General features: G+C 55.1%; 1 protein-coding gene across 8 annotated transcripts; it reads right to left on the reverse strand.

The window, feature by feature from the left end:
* Positions 1-417: 417 nt before the first annotated feature.
* CMKLR1 (chemerin chemokine-like receptor 1) lies at positions 418-14351 on the reverse strand. 8 transcript variants are annotated; one of them, XM_027652103.1, is made up of 4 exons: positions 11995-12190; positions 6171-6322; positions 4702-4821; positions 418-4237 (listed from the first exon to the last, which is right to left on the reverse strand). In XM_027652103.1, exon 4 carries the CDS (start codon positions 4188-4190, stop codon positions 3096-3098), a length of 1095 nt encoding a protein of 364 aa, XP_027507904.1. In that variant the 5' UTR covers positions 4191-4237; positions 4702-4821; positions 6171-6322; positions 11995-12190; the 3' UTR covers positions 418-3095. The 8 variants fall into 8 exon arrangements, with proteins under 8 accessions (XP_027507904.1, XP_027507907.1, XP_027507901.1 ...); XM_027652106.1 differs by lacking the exons at positions 6171-6322; positions 11995-12190 and adding an exon at positions 14299-14351; XM_027652100.1 differs by lacking the exon at positions 6171-6322.
* Positions 14352-14564: the final 213 nt, after the last annotated feature.

Consider the following 14564-nt stretch of genomic DNA (forward strand, 5'->3'; position numbering starts at 1 on the left):
CCAGCATGGGGAGAACCAGCAGCAGGAGGGGATGGAGCAGCAATTCTGGTGTCTGGTGGATGCTGGGATGGAGCACCGGGAGCCCATTGGGAAGCAGGAACCAACCCCTTCCCTGCTTCCCTGTCCCCCCAAAACAGCCTCAAGTACTGGGGGGAGTGGGCGTTGAGGGGTTGTGGGGTACAGGAGGTGATGGGGAAGAAGCCCCTGCTGGGGGGATGGAGGGAGATCCCACAGACAGATCCCACACAGGGACCAACTCAGCACTGGTATTAATAATTCCTTGTTCAATTTGGAATAACAGAGCATTTTCTGGATGTGATCCAACAGGGATCCACATGTGGACACGGGGAAATTATGCTCTTCCAGCTGCTTTTTACACACAGACACGTTTGGGTTTTTTCCCCTAAAGAGCCATTTGGTCTTTTCAGGGACAAATTAAAGTGGGAATCCCCGGAGAACATCTTTGGGACATTTCCCATCCAAAAGGCTCAGAGCACCACACTCCCATCTCGGTTGCTCAAGCCCCAGCCCTGCAACCCCTCTGCTCCTGGCCACTTTGACAATTCCAAATTCAATAGCAGGGATCAGGAATGCACACTGGGAAGTGACTGCTCAGTGGAAAACCCTGGGATCCTTCTCACTCCATGTAATGATCTTCAGCACATACCAGGGTATTTTTATGGAAAACAGGTTCTTTTATTAAATAAGTAAACAACTACAAGGATGAACTCAAACATTTGGGAAACTTGGGATTCCCAAGCTGTTATTATAGTGATGATTTAACCCCAGGTTAAGTACCAAGTCACTGTTTTTTTTGGAAAGCTGTTTGCAGGAATAATAGATGAGCTTGCAAAATCTAGCCACCAAAATTAGTGAGGAGCATCCCTGCTCCAGCATCTGCCATGGTTATGGATTGTGCACTGGTTTTAGGGAAAAAAAACATGTGGATTTGGGCTGGGAGTAGCCCTGGGCTTGGCCACAGGACACGGTGCAGCCTAAGAATGTGGCATTGCTCCCTGGGGAAGCAGCTAATTCCCAGCTCCCAGGAGATATGGAAACACCTGGAGCCAGGTGCTGCATGTCCTACAGCCCCCTGTGTAGTGAGAGCAGCATCCAACAGGTGAAGTCAGTAATTTTACATTAATTTCCCATTAATTTCCTTTATAAACCTCATCCCGTGCTGCATTTCCCTTTGGGGCTCAGGCAGGATATTCTTAATTTTCAGGATAAATCTCCCACTTCTAGCAGACTGGATCCACAGTGGTGGGAAGGAGGTCACCCCCTTGCCCTGGCTTCGGGGACAAACTTGCCCCAGCACAACTCACACCATCAGCAGAACCAAAACTGTATCCAAACACACCAGATCCATCAGGATCCCTGTTCCAAGGCACGGATGCTGCAGGCAGCCTCATCCCAGGGAAGGATAGATCCAGCTCCCGTGGTGTGGCTGTTCCCCTCTCCCCATCACACTAACGAGGTTATGCAGATCAAGGCAGAGCAGGAAGGCAGTGCCAGGGTGGAGGGGGCGCCTGATAATCCCTCTGAAATCCAGCTCCCGCTGCAGCATCCGCTCTGATCCGCAGCATTCCCGCAGCTCAGGGCGGCAGCTCAATTACCAGGGCTTTGTGGTTCAGTTTGTACCTGTCTGGCACGATCTGCTGCCACCAGGAGCCCGTAAATAGCTCTCTGCCTCTGCCTGGGAGCTGCCTCTTCACGTTTTTTTCTGTTTTCTGATTTTCAAGAAATGCTATAAATAAATATTTCAGCCTTTGTGGGCACCTGTGAGCAGACTTTCAATTGCCAGCGTGTCAATCCCTGCACAAAGCTCCTGTGGGGACCTCCTGAAGTGTCCCTGGTGCCACTGGGGCTGCCCAAACCCAGCTCCAGGGCTCCTCACTTACCTGGGAGAGAGAGGCTGTGGGTGACATGGAGAAACCAGCACATAAATAAGCGTGACACCAGTGTCATAGTCAAGAAGCCCTAATGGAGAAGGAGCTCCCAGATTAACTGTGTGTGAAATTGGATGGAGACAGTGGCTCAGCCCACCCTTCACCTCAGAGATTGCTGTGTGGCGGCAGAGTCTCCCACGAGACTCCCAGACTCTCCCAAGATGGGTTTGCTGCCTGGTTGGAAGAGAGAAAATCATCCCATAGGACCAATCAGTCCCACCAGGGAGCTGCTGTCAACGGAGCCAGTTCCCAAGGCCATCTGGATGCAGGAGAGGAGAGCAGGTCCTTTGCAGGAGCTCATTCCCAGCCCCTGGGCCCATTCCCTGCTGCCAATCAGGCCCTTTGCAAGGAATCACAGGGACTCCTGGTCCCAAACATCAAATCACTCTGCAAAATGTACCGTGTGGAACGCGCCCATCAAAGGGAGAGTTGCTCAAAATACACTTCAAATTGATCTTTCCCTCTTTTTTCTCTCAGTTTTCCACATCAGTGACCCTGTGCACAAGCCCAGCCCCCACCCACTGGGTCTGGATCACTTAGAAGACATTTGAGACTTCCCAGTTCATTGAGGTGGGATATTCAAAGCCGGTATGAGGACACTTCCCAGGGCCTCTCAGGGTGCAAAGTGCTCCCAACAGCTACAAACACGTTGCACTTGTACCAAAATACCTCAGGATTTAACACAAGTAGCCAAACAGAGACATAGGAGAGGAGTGTCCCCAGTTTGGCCATAGCAGGTATCACCTGTGGTGGTGCCCACCCACCACACACCTCAGGAGGTGCCTTCCCACACGTGTCCCCCACCCCATCACAATGTCTCTGGAAACACCAGGAATGCCCTTCCCAGGTCAGAGAGTGCAAAGGTTAGACAGGAACACCCTGAAGTGTTTCCTTAAATAGTTTGGTGCAAAAATCTTTGCAATGACAAAGATTAAGGGTGGTTGTGTCTTCTCCACGTGCACATAGTGGTGGTCTCCAATCTCTTCCAGCCCCCAGGCAGCAACACCAGTCAAGGAATAGACTATAGGACAGCGTTGGACCATGCTTGTCTCACATCAGGGACCACCACAGTGGTGGCCAGCATCCCAGTGGAGGGCATGGCCAACACCAGAGGACTTTGTCCCCCCTGAAGGCACCAGGTTGAATTTAGAGCACTGTCGTCTCCTTCTCAGTCATGGAAGAGATCTTGGAGAAGCTCCTGTGAACGATGCTGGAGTGGCCTGTCTCCTCACTGAGGGCATTCACCAGCCTGGAAAGGATGGTGACCTTAAACTTCTTGAAGTCCTGGCCCATGAAGACGTAGAGCACGGGGTTCATGCAGCTGTTGGAGGCGGCGAGGGCCGTGGTGATGGGGATGCCGACCTCAAACACGGAGGGCGGGACCATGCCCGGCTCTGTCTCCAGCAGGTTCAGCAGGTGGTAGGGACTCCAGCAGAGGAAGAAGGTGACTATAATGGTGACGATGATCTTGAAGGGCTTTTTGGACTTGGCCAGGCGATTCCGACGCAGGTTGAAGACGATTGCGATGTAGCAGAAAGTGATGATGGTTATGGGGAGGATGTACCCGCCGAGGAACCTGGTGATGTTCACCGTGCGGTGCCTCATCAGTGCCAGGGCTTGGTAAGACTTGTTCCTGGAGAGGGAGAAGTTGCTGAAACAAATCACGGAATTTCGGGTTTGTGCCGTGTCTCGGAAGACAAGGGAGGGGCAGCTCATGATGATGCCGATGGTCCAGATGATCAAACACACTAAATACGCCAGGTTGGTCGAGCGGTGGTTTTGGGACCACACGGGGAAAACCACCGAGATGTAGCGGTCGAAGCTGATGGTGGTGAGCAGCAGGACGCTCGTGTACATGTTGAGGATGAGGAGGAAGGAGTTGAGCTTGCACATGACCGTGCCGAAGATCCAGTTGTAGCGCATGGCCGTGTACGCGATGTTTATGGGCAGGAAGATGTTGAAGAGGAAGTCGGCCACGGCCAAGTTGAGGAACCAGACAGCATTGACTGACTTCTTCATCTTCAGGGTGATGATGGCGATGACGAGGCCATTGCCCAGGATGCCCAGTACGCAGGACACGGTGTAGATGATGACGGAGAGGATCCTCGCAATGTCCTTCGGGTCGTGGGATGGGTCTACCCACACACTGGTCACGTCCTCGTAGATGTAATCCTGGTAGTCACTGTAGTTGTCGACATCATCCAAGAAATTGGACAAGTTGGAAAGGGCCATTATCTGCATAAATCACGGCCTGGGTAGCCCCAGGATCTCCAGCCGGTGATGTTTCTCTGCTGGGCAAACACATGGTGTCAGCCACAGTGGGAGGGTCACAGCTCCCTGACACAGGTGGTGGGCAAGAGGGGACAGGGAGCACACACGTGTGGGGGATCCCATGGGAAACCCACAACTGGCCCCAGAGAAAGATGTTCCTGCAGCTCCTCACCGAGTTCCCACCCCCTGACCCTGAGACATCAGGACATGATTCAGCCCCTCATCTCCACCAGGATGTGGCTGCAGCCTCATCCTGCAGAAAATGTCTATTACCCGCCTACTTCCAGTAGAAAATCCAGGATAATGCTTATTAACAGCTCATTATGAGCTTTGAGATCTTCCAATCTGCAACACGTTATGGCTCTTCTGTATTTTTTCTCCGGAGCGCGCAGTAAATTAGACTGAAAATCCAGCAGGCAGCTCCCCATTTGCCCCATTGATGCCTCCCCATTTGCCCCATTGATGCCAAGCACTGTCTCACCTCTCACCTCCCCTCTCCTCTCCGGTGTGGTGGCCGTGCTCCAGCAGGATGGGGAAGAGGCAGTGGTTCAGTGTCCCACAGCACAAAGGCAGCTCCCTCCACACAGGCCTAGGGAAGGAGCTGTAACATTAAAGCCAAGATCAAACAAAGGCCATTAACCCTCCAATGTGGAATTAAGGGAGGAAACAGACTCGGCCGCTGCAACTTAACCCTGTGCAGCCTCCGCTGGGAGGGCTGTGCTGGCCTGGGGACCCTCCTCGCCACCAGTCTGGTGAAGTTGGGGTCCTATCCTCATCTCACCAGCTTTTGGAGTAACCCAGGACAGAAATCCTGTACTGTACAGTCAGTACAAGCACCAAACAGGAGCAGCATCAGTAGGTGCTCACAAAGAACCGACAACTAACCCCACAGCCACGTTACTATAAATAAAGACATAAATGTGCATGAGGTGCATTACCTGCATTATCTATTTTGTACCCTGGACTCTCATATGGTTATCTTTCCAATTGAACTGGTGTCCTGTGTGTATCCAAATGTTAATTGTGATACCCAACAGTGTCATTTGCCATCATCGGACTCCAGTCTCCAGCAGGTACTTGGAGCCCTTGTTCAACAGGTTCAACCACCCCCTGTGAACCATCACAATGAACTAAAGCCAAAAGCCACCAGTCTGAGCAAGCCCTGGCACAAGGAGCAGGATCTGTGTGAGCCCCAGCACAGAGCATTGCACCCGGATGTGTCCTGGAGGAGGGATGTGGCTCTGCCCGCCCAGGGACACTCCCTGTTCCCAAGGCATTTCACCTCGAACGTCCCCTCAGCGTCACCCTCCCGCCAGCCCTGCTTTGAAATTCCCATGGTGTTTGTGTTGGAACTTATTGTTTCTCCCTGGGCTTTTCCTCCTGTTCCTTCCTGCCATTGCTGCTGCAAAGTTCCTGGCCAAGGGGTTAAATCCCACCCCATCACCCCCCCCCCGCCCCCACTTGCTGAACTCCAGGGGGTGATAAGAGGCCAGAATAAGTGAGGTATTAGTGCAAAGTCTGGGAATTAGCTGGAGCTGGAAGGAGGTCTTGTCCTGGCAAAACCTTGATGGTCAAGAGATGAATTAAAGTTGATGATCCAGTGGAAGAAACAGAATCAGCAGAACTGACTCCTAATGTTAATGTTCCTGGGTAATGAGTCGCTACTTTATGGAACAGCAGCTTTCAGGTCATCACCTTCCCAAAGAAATGTGGGAGAACCCAAAACCACACATCCATCCCACCCCACCCCATTGCCTCATATCCCGTCCCACTTCATTGCATCCCAACCCACCACACCCCATTGCATCACATCCCATCCCACCCCACTTCATTGCATCGCATCCCATGCCATCCTATCCTGTTCCATCCCACCACCCCTCACCCAGAGAGCCTCAAAGCTCCCAGAACTTGCTCTACCACAGTGGAGAAACCTCCAAAAATACCACCCACCCCCAGTTCCACCACGGTGTCACCTGTGGGATGGGAGATGACCAGGGCTGGACCACCACCCCTCACCACCACAGGGTCACCCAGACCCCACGTTCAGCCCCTGCTCCAGGTGGGCAGGAACAATTTCTCAGCTCCACAGGTTCCTCTTCCCACTGTGACCACTTATATATTTTTAACACAAAATCTCCTTTTCATTATTATTTTTAACTGCTGAGCCTGAAGACTTTCAGACATTCCGAAGCTCTGTTTAATAGATTATTTATTTTGTCTATTTATTTTGCTCTGCCACGTTGGGCATCAGGTTGGTCTCAGTCCCCAGCTGGGATGAGGATGACAGAGATCAACAGGAACATCAGGATTCTATTTCCCCATGGGATTTGGCATGGGATGGGTTTGTCTCCAGGGCTCATAAGCAGCAATCCCAAACCCCACAGCAGCAGACAGGCAGCTGCCAACCCCACCATGAACATTCCAGATGGCTCTGGAGAGCTCAGGGGCAGGATGGGCACCGGGAGCCCAAACCCACTGGAAAATCATCCAGCAAATTCCCACCTGCCTCCCTGAAATCCTCCCCAAAATGGAAAGGGCAGCTGCATGAAACCTCCTCATTTCTCACTGCAAAAAAACCCAAAGTCTGGGAAAAAAAACCCAAACCATATAATACTACAAGTGTTTCATCGCTGCTCTGCGGGATGAAAATTCCCAGCTCGAGCCAAAACCACTGTTCTCCCTTCAGTCTATTCATCTGTGTCCTCCTACCTCAACAAAAATGAGCACAGGATTTACCCAAAATAGCCTCTTGGTCCGACATTCCCGCAGCTGTATTTGTCTTGGTACCCAGGGAAGGCCGAGCCCAAGCCGGGGCGCCGGCTGGGATTCCCGACGGGCGGCACATGGGCAGCATCCCGCGGATGAGGTCAGGGATGTTGTTCTTGGGAAGGCAACAGGAAGCGGAGAGAACAGCAGAAAATGTTCAAATCCAGCTTTTCTGGGCGAAAACTCTTCCGTGGCCAGCCCAGACGGGCGGGGGACGGATGTGAGTGGGGAAACGGGGGGAGCTTGGCTGGATCCGCCTGCCAGGGACACAGGGAGGGCAGGGGATGCTCGGCACCCTGGCGGGAGGGACCACCGGGCACGGGCGGTGCCGGAGCCCTGCACCGAGATTTACAGAGATGGGCAGGCTGCCAGCACCGCCTCCTGCCCTCTCAGTGCCCGCGGGCCAGACTTTTTACTGGAGGAACCGGTACAGGTTGCGGGAATAAAAGTAGAAGCAAATCAAATCAAACCAGCAGAGCAGCTTTTGAGCACATCAAGTCCTTCCTGAGCTGTCTAAGTGCATCACACTTTTATCCACATCATGCAATGAAATCGGGCTGGGACCTGCCTGTGCCGAGTCTGCAGCCCTGGGGAAACTGGGGGTGCCCCCGGGTTGGTGCTTGTCCCCCCACAGCACCCGCGGGGTGCAAGGGACACCCGGGGACAGGACGAACAATCCCCTGGGAAGCAGGTGGGTGTCAGGGTGGGCTCTGCTCGCCCCTCCCGCGCAGCTGCTCCGCCTGTTTCTCCTTGGAGCACTTCCCTCCCTCCTTCCAGCAGCGGCTTCCGAGCTCCCAGCACACCCCAAAACCCCAACCCACTTCCTCCGGCGGGTGAGAGGCAAAGGAGTTGCCCACGCAGCCCCGGCACAGCCCCACTCCCCGGGAGAGGGGAATTGCCAGCAGATGTTTGGAAGAACAAGCGGTCTCTCAGCTGAGGAGTTTTGGGAAGGGCACGGGGCAAAAAAGGATCTCTATGTCCCCCTGAACCTGCTGGTACCGGCCCCCACTGAGCGCTGGTGCAGTCCTGGATGTGCCTGGAGGGCAGGGATGTCCCTGGGGACATGTGGATGCCGGTCTCAGTCTCATGGGGGCTGATTGCTCTGGTTGAGTTTGAGTCCCACTCGCAGGCTGGATCCCAAGCATCCCTAGGGATTCAATGGGCCAGATCTCATGCTCCAGGGAAGATGGATGCAGGCCCCATCCCAGGCTGGCACCTGGAGCCACCCCCATCCATCCCTTCAGCATCCACACTTTTCCAGCCCAGGGTTACATGGGAGAGACTTCCCTGCCGGGATCTAGCTCCCGCTCCCACACGGGAATTGCCAGGGCTCAATGGAGCAAAACACCAAAAGGAATGGGAAAGCAACTCTGGGGACCCAGCTCCAACTCCCCCTTATTTTGGCCAGAAATTGCCATGGCAACAGCTGCTGCGGGGATGATGCTGTGCAGCATCCCACTCCCCACTGGGATGCCTGGGATGGAGCCCCAACTGGGATTTACTCCCGGGTGTAAATCCACCACCAGCCCATCAAAAGGGAACTTAGACTTCACCAGTGCAAAACCCTGAGCCCTGGCCTGCCCAAAGCTGCTCCTGGCCACAGTCCCAGCCCTGCCACCATCCCTGATCCCTCAGTCCTGCTCCAACAGGCATCCAAAGGGATGCAGGATGCCATGGGAGAAGCAACAGCAGGTTCAGCACAGGCTTCTGCCAGTGAGGATCCAGGCTGGAAGCTCTCCCAATGAGCTGGGGGTCTCCAGTGCAAAGGGAGGGGCACAGCCAGTCTCCACGGGGGAAACTGAGGCATGGGGCTCTTCCCCAAGGCTGAGGGTGGTGGGAAGCCTGATCCCTACCTGCATCCATGGCACTCAGACACATCCCACTTCACCAACACAGAGCCGGGACTCGCAGCCTTCGGCATTCCCGGCTGCTCCAGACTTCTCAGCTAAGGCTTCATCCCCCGCCCCGTGTGAACGGCACAGGAAAAAAAGGAATAGCTGGAAAAGGCAGCCTTAAAAAAGTTGCTGTGCCCAGGGTGGGACAGAATAACATGAGTCAGTGTTTATCTGGGCAGCGCCGGCCAGGCTGCGCGGGATGGGATGGCTTGGGATGGGATGGATCCCATGGATACCCTCCAGCCATGGTATGGGGTCACCTCGATAGGGAACACACCCTAGTCCAGGCAGAAACTGGTGTTTAACCTCAAAAATCGGGTCATGAAAGGCTCTTGCCAGGGTGAAACTCCAGCAGGATCCAGGCAAAGGAATGTATCCTTCCCTGGCACAAAGTGTTGTTAATAGCCGCCCTGTTACTAAAATCCCAGCCTTTTGCTCCATCCATTCTGTTCTTAGGGAGGTTTGAGGATTAAAGGGGAAAATCTTGGGCGTTTGTGCCTACACAGGCAAAGATTTTCTTTGAAAAGGGCAGTTTCTGTTTCTGAGCTGCTTAAGATGACTTGACTTCCAAGATAATAAAAGTTCTTTCATCTCCTCTCTTTTTTTTTTCTAATAATCTGAGGCTCTCCTGGCACTTTTCAGGCAATAAAAAGAGCAATAAAACTCCCTTTTTTGCAGCATCCTCCCTGCTACATCCCACCAGCCCAGGGAGGGATGTCCCTGATCATGGCTTGGGCTTCATCATGGCTGCATGGGGACAAAGCCTTGGGGACATCACTCCGGATTTGGAGGGTACAAAGAACAAGGAAAGCAAGAAAAAGGAAATAAGTCTGCTGGGGGACGGACGTGACCGTGAGAGGGACGGATGGGGCAGCACAATCAGTCCCCTCGAGTGAGAAAGTCCCCCCGGATCCGCAGGAGCATCCTTGCAGCTGTGTTTGGCATTCCCAGCTGAATGCTGATCAGCACGGGAAAGAAAAGCCCCCCTGTTCTCCCTGTCCCCACTGAGGTGACACTGCCACACTGTGAGGACATCACCCCCCCAAATTCACATCCAGCTCCTCTCCCTTCCATGCAGTTTTCCCACCATTAAGGGTTTCTATCACCACAGGCTGCAAAGCCCAGCTCCAAAAGAGGTGGGGATTTTACGGAAAATTAGGGAAAATATGGGGTTTGGGGTGGAGGACAGCAGGGATCCCAGAGGTCCTCACCACCCACCGTCCTGTGCCATCCCAAATCCACTTTATAACAACAGGGGAGCAAAAAACCTCAACTGGTTGCAAATCTGCAGCAAAACTCTCCTCCCAAATCCCTATAAAAATAAAGAAATTAATACGTATATAAATCCAGAGGTGTTTACCTGAGATGGATAAATCCCCAAGGATTTTTCAGCATCTGGAGGCTGGATTAGACATCCCTGCTTCTTCTACACCCACATTAGGGCTGGCATGGAAATGACCCCAGGGTTGGGTCAGTTGCTGTCCAAGCCGGAGCTGACAGGGATATTGTGGAAGCTTCTCATTCTGGGGACATGCACAGGGAATGGGAGGATGAGGAAAATACATGCAGCTGGTGGGATAAACGAGCTCAGCACAGAGAGCCTGGGAAGGGGGAAGCAAAGCTCTGTGGGAGGATGTGGGATTTGGACCATGGGTTCAGCCGGACACGAGAGGGGATGTGGCAGTGGCTGCCCTCAGTGACGTGTCCCATCCACCACCCTGTGCTGCCCACAGTGGCTTGGGAGCCCCATGGGACCCCTCAGGAAAGGTTTGACCATCCCTCACTGTGGTTTTGTTGCTCCTGCTGAGGACAGCCAGAAGGTCTCCTCGGGCTTCTCCACCCCTGGATGCCCCTCATCCCTTTTCCCCAGTACCTCCATCTCCCTTCCCCACTCCTGGGATGCTCCTGGCCTCACACATGCAGGAGTGGAGTAACCCAAAGCCATCCCTGGGATGCATGGAAAACACGGACTGTGTCCCCGCCTCACCAGGTCCTGCCTGTTCCCAGCTGTTCATCCAGCTGGGTTGAGGTGGGATCCAGCAGTGTGTTCCCAGTGATGAATCAGCCTGTCCTGGTTTGCACTGGGACCCCAAGCAGAGGGTCACCAGCCAAGGGCCATCCTGACCTGGACCCTGTGAAGAGGTGGGAATTGCTGGTGGTGCTCACGGTGCATCTGGTGACCCGGATCAGGCTGAGCCTGGAGGGACACAAATCCCTGCCCTGAGCCAGGAGAGCCCATCCAGAGGGAGATACCAATGCCTGGACCAAAAGCTGGCGCTGTGCACCTGCACCGGAGCATCACTTACACCACAGTAACCCCCTGCTCCCACCACAAATATCCATGAGATTTCTGATTTCAGACACACACAAGGGAGATATCCCAGTTTCCTCAGAGCTGCTGGGACAACTGGAAAACTGCCGCCCAATGTGACCTGGAATCAGCAGGTGATGCCAGCGGAGAGCAATTCCCTGTGGGAGCTCACAGCCATCATGTCCCGTGCAGGTGGGGACAATGACCCCCTGTGCACATGGCTGAACTCCCACAGTTGCTGAAAAAGAGGAATTGGGGCCGGGGCCCACTTTGCACAACGGGACCATGTCGCAACATCCCCGAGGCTGAATCAGGAGGAAAAGTGCTGATGTGCCAGATCAGTGGGGCCAGCGCAGGGAAAGGAGAAGAGACCCAAAACTCCAGACGTCTGCACCAGGGGGGATGTGCCAACTGGGCAGCTCGTGACTGGCACGCTGGGGTCCCTCTCTCCCAGGACCCCTGGGATGGGGCAGCAGCTCCATAGGGTGCCAGTGCCAGCAGCACTGCAGGATGTGCCACACTTGTGGCATCTGTGGCAGGTCCCCAGTGGGGTGCAGCCCCTCTGTCCGGGGGGAGCAGCGCCCCCATGACAGTGGAAAATGCCACTCACTTCCCAAAGTAATAAAAACTAGGAAAAGTGTGGTCCTGGGCTGGGGAGGGGTCACAAGGGCTGGGTCTTCCCCATCGCTCTGCTGCAGGTCCTGTCCCATACACTCCACAGTAACACACCCAGTCCCCCCAGTAACACACCCCAGTGCTCCCAGTATCCCGCAACAAGCCTTCCAGTCACCTTTCCAAATACCTCGTGTGGTGCCAGGCTCTCCCACTGTTCCCTGTTGGGTAGGACGAGGTCAGGGTGCCCAAGGTGTCCAGGGTGGCAGCGGGATCCCATTCCCAGGCGGATCCCGGTGCAGCAGGATCAGGCGCAGGCACGGGGCCGCTCCCCGCCGGTTTTAAGTGCGAGGGGAGTGGGAAGGAGTCCTGGTTGCATCCATCACCAGGGTTTTCTTGGCAGCAGGATGCTCGGCGAGCAACAGCTGGGAGAGGGTGTGACGCCGGGAGCTGGGAACGCTGGCCCGGATCCTGCCACGGCCCAGCGTGAGGAAGCAACAACTGCTTCCCAAGGGGCCTCCTTTCCTGTCCCGTCCCCCAGGCCGGGATCACACCGCCCTAAGGAGGGATAACAGAGCACAGAGCGCTCCACAGGGATGCTGCTCCTCCAGCGGGAGGCAGGTGGCTGCCAGCCCCCCCCCCCCCCCGTGCTGTCCCCACCCTGGGTCAACCGCTGTCCTCTGCCCCCCCCAACGCCCCCAACTCCTTCCAAGACGTTGAGTCACTTCCCCTCGGCAAATCTGGCTCCCAAACGCCGCTGCTGCTGCTCAGGGGCTGCTTTCCCGATGGATTTCATTAGCACCAGGATGCTGCAGCTGCTTCCAGGCAGCACCCCCAGCCCGCAGGGGCTCTGTGGTGGCAGCTCAGTCCCCCACAGCCCCAATAACACCTGCAAGGAAAGTCCTTTGGGGGCACAGGGCGGGCTGAGAGGGGCACTGGGTTGCCCCGGGCAGGAGGGATGGGCAAGGCTGAATGCAGGGATGGGGTTCAGGGGGAGCCTGGCCCCAAACAGGAGGTTTTCTGGGGCAGGCCCTAGTTTGGGAGCACTGAGCAGCACAGCCCCCACCCACACGGAGCAGGAGGTTTGGATAACTCCACACTTGATGTGGCACTGGGAAAATTCCTTCCCTCCCCACGCAGTCCCTGCACTCTCCAGCTGCAGCCATCCCAGTCCCAGGCTCACCCCAGTGGGATAAGAGCCAGTGCAGGGTTTGGGTGCAAAGGCATCACCTTGGAAAGACAAGGAAGCTTGAGGGTGACACCCCCATCTTATCCCCTCCCAGCTTGCAGAAGGGGCAGGATTTGCTCCAGCACAGGCCCAAGCAACACTGGCCCTGGGCTTGCCCCAACCAGTTCAACCCTCTCCCCAGCAGAAAGGAAGTTCATATATTACAGGTGATTAATTAAGGTTAATTAAGGCCACAATCCTGTATCCAGCCAGCAAGGGAGAGAATTAACCACCAATTGATGTTATCACCTTTGGTGTGTCCTGAGTCAAACAATGCCACAAAGGGACGCTCATCCCAGGCAGCTTCGAGTGGCACCATCCCCGTGCGTGGGGTGAGAAACGTGGTGGGACCTGGGGGCTCCTCAAAACCACTGCAGGGTGTGGTGGGGCTGGGAATGACTGAACACAGATGCTCCTGCATGTGGCCTTGCCAAGGGCTGATCTTGGGGCATGTTAACACCCAGGGGTCCCGAGCCAAGGGCCAGCACAGTCCCAGTGTTCCCAGCAAGGGTGAGCTCTGCACACCCACAGCACTGGGGCAGGACCCATCCTCTTGGCACTACTCCTTTCCCAGGCACCTGCCTCTTCCCCTGGTCCAGGCAGGATGCAGGATCCTTCCCCCAGGCCCTTATCCCTGTGCTTAGCAAGATGGTGAAACAAAAACACGCTGACTGGGGACTCAACTGTCGCCTCCCGAGCATTTGCCCTGGGCTGTGGTTTGGGGTTCCCTCCGGCATCGCCTGCTCAGCAAAACACTGCCGACAGCAGCGCCTGCACCAGGACAAACGCCCCATTCCCAGGGATGGTGTTGGAGCAGAACCATCCCGGCACTGCAGGAGCAGCAGTTCCAGGCACTGGAGCCAGCGGAGCCTTTGGCAGCCGCCCTGTCCTTGGCGAGCACCGAGTGCCACCCACACCGAGCAAAGCAATTAGAGCTCTAAATTGATTTAGGCTCATTAAAACCCCCGGAGCTCCTCCCTGCCGAGCCGGGATGCACAGACGGAGCCCGGCAGACCCGACCCCGCCGGCACAGGCGCTCGCCCTCCTCTGCCTCCCCCGTGGGCGCTGGGAACCCGCCTGACTCAGCCCAAAACAGATGTCACACTTAATGGGGAAGAAACTGCATGAAGCTTTTCCCTCTCCAGGGGAGCTTTGTCCGTCATCCAGCAGAACTTTCCCTCGCCCCAGGCAGAGCCGTGGGGATAAATGGGAATGGCTGGAAAAGGAGGTGGGTTGAGCTGAGAGGACACAGCACAGGGCTCCTACCACATATCCCAGTGTTTCAGGGCTGAGTTTATCCCTTCCTTTCCCACAGGGAGCTCATCCCTCTGGCTCCCAGCTTCACACCCACTGTGGTCCCGAGCTCCGAATCTCGTCACTGCCTCCCGATCCAAGTGGAAATGAAAAGTCACTGCAAAACTAAAGAGCCCACATACAGGATGTCAAAGAGACATTTCATGTTCCCTATTTCGCTGATTTGATACAATAATGGAAAAAACCAGTCCCAACCTTGTGCAACTCGGGGCTTATAA

This window comes from Corapipo altera, unplaced genomic scaffold (genome assembly GCF_003945725.1).
Source record: "Corapipo altera isolate COAL_440 unplaced genomic scaffold, ASM394572v1 67, whole genome shotgun sequence".
Lineage (NCBI taxonomy): Eukaryota > Metazoa > Chordata > Aves > Passeriformes > Pipridae > Corapipo > Corapipo altera.

Coding starts and splice junctions, on each gene's coding strand:
- CMKLR1 (XM_027652106.1), bottom strand. CDS start 4,190: ATGCAGATAATGGCCCTTTCCAACTTGTCCAATTTCTTGGATGATGTC.